General features: G+C 41.7%; 1 protein-coding gene across 1 annotated transcript in view; it reads left to right on the forward strand.

Moving 5' to 3' along the window:
* Positions 1-542, forward strand: part of LOC106477262 (glycine-rich protein 5-like) — a gene marked incomplete at its 5' end in the record, with an annotated part of 2136 nt that extends 1594 nt beyond the window's left edge. Inside the window, one exon of the mRNA XM_013937850.1 lies at positions 108-542. Coding sequence (XP_013793304.1) covers positions 108-542 — 435 coding nt within the window. The remainder of the gene's footprint in view (positions 1-107) is intronic.
* Positions 543-1111: the final 569 nt, after the last annotated feature.

Raw genomic sequence — 1111 nt, forward strand, 5'->3', positions numbered from 1 at the left:
ATTTCTGAAACAAAGTTTAAAGCCTCAGTGCTAATCGCTAGTTGGTTTTTACTTTCGTAATAACATTAACTTCGCTACTAAATGTGGGAACTTGTAAACTTTTACAGGGAGTGCCAGTAACTGTACTGGGAGGAATTGGTGGTGGAGGTGGTCTTGGAGGTGGATTTGGTGGTGGAGGTGGCCTTGGAGGTGGATTTGGTGGTGGAGGTGGCCTTGGTGGTGGATTTGGTGGCGGAGGTGGTCTTGGAGGTGGATTTGGTGGTGGAGGTGGTCTTGGAGGCGGATTTGGTGGCGGAGGAGGCCTTGGAGGTGGATTTGGTGGCGGAGGGGGTAATGTCCTGGCTCTTCTCGTCTCACCACTCCAACTAACTACAGGAGGTGGATATGGAGGAGGAGTGGGTGGTGGATTAGGAGGTGGAGTGGGTGGCGGATTTGGAGGAGGATTAGGAGGAGGAGTGGGTGGCGGATTAGGAGGTGGAGTTTTGGGTGGTGGACTTGGGTACGGTAGAGGTAGACACGGAGGCTATATATGGAATGATTAGTTCTGATTACCGGACCGAATTAGTCACGTGACTATAAAGTGTATTTAGTGGTCTAGAAAGAAAAGAGGGATTTATTATGGATTAACAACTGAATATAATAAATTATGTATTGTATTTATGTGTCGTGGAACTGATATCTCCCTTTGTACATTTTACCTTTAAATTATTAACACATTTTACGTTACCTTTTGAACAACGCACGTCATACCAGCAACATCACCATAAAAATAGATGTACTATCCCCAGCAGTAGTGTGGTGAAGAACTCACGACAAAAATTCACATGACAAACATTCAGAAATCAAAAGAAAACGTAACGAAACGGCCAAGGTAACAGAGAAATCTTTCTCTGATTTAAAATGAATTTCAAGAGACATAAGTGATAGAGTGATTTACGTCGTGTATTTACATACGATTTAATATATAAAGAAGATAATAACATATTCCTTGTCCTGGGATGTAAGTACACAATATAAACCAATCAGTACATCATTTGATATCGATTTATGACTATTAATGGCTGGAGACGGCTTAAATGGGTAATGAAGAAAAACTTTAATATAAGTTTAA

The sequence above is a fragment of the Limulus polyphemus genome, unplaced genomic scaffold (genome assembly GCF_000517525.1).
Source record: "Limulus polyphemus unplaced genomic scaffold, Limulus_polyphemus-2.1.2 Scaffold13728, whole genome shotgun sequence".
In the NCBI taxonomy this organism is placed as follows: Eukaryota; Metazoa; Arthropoda; class Merostomata; order Xiphosura; family Limulidae; genus Limulus; species Limulus polyphemus.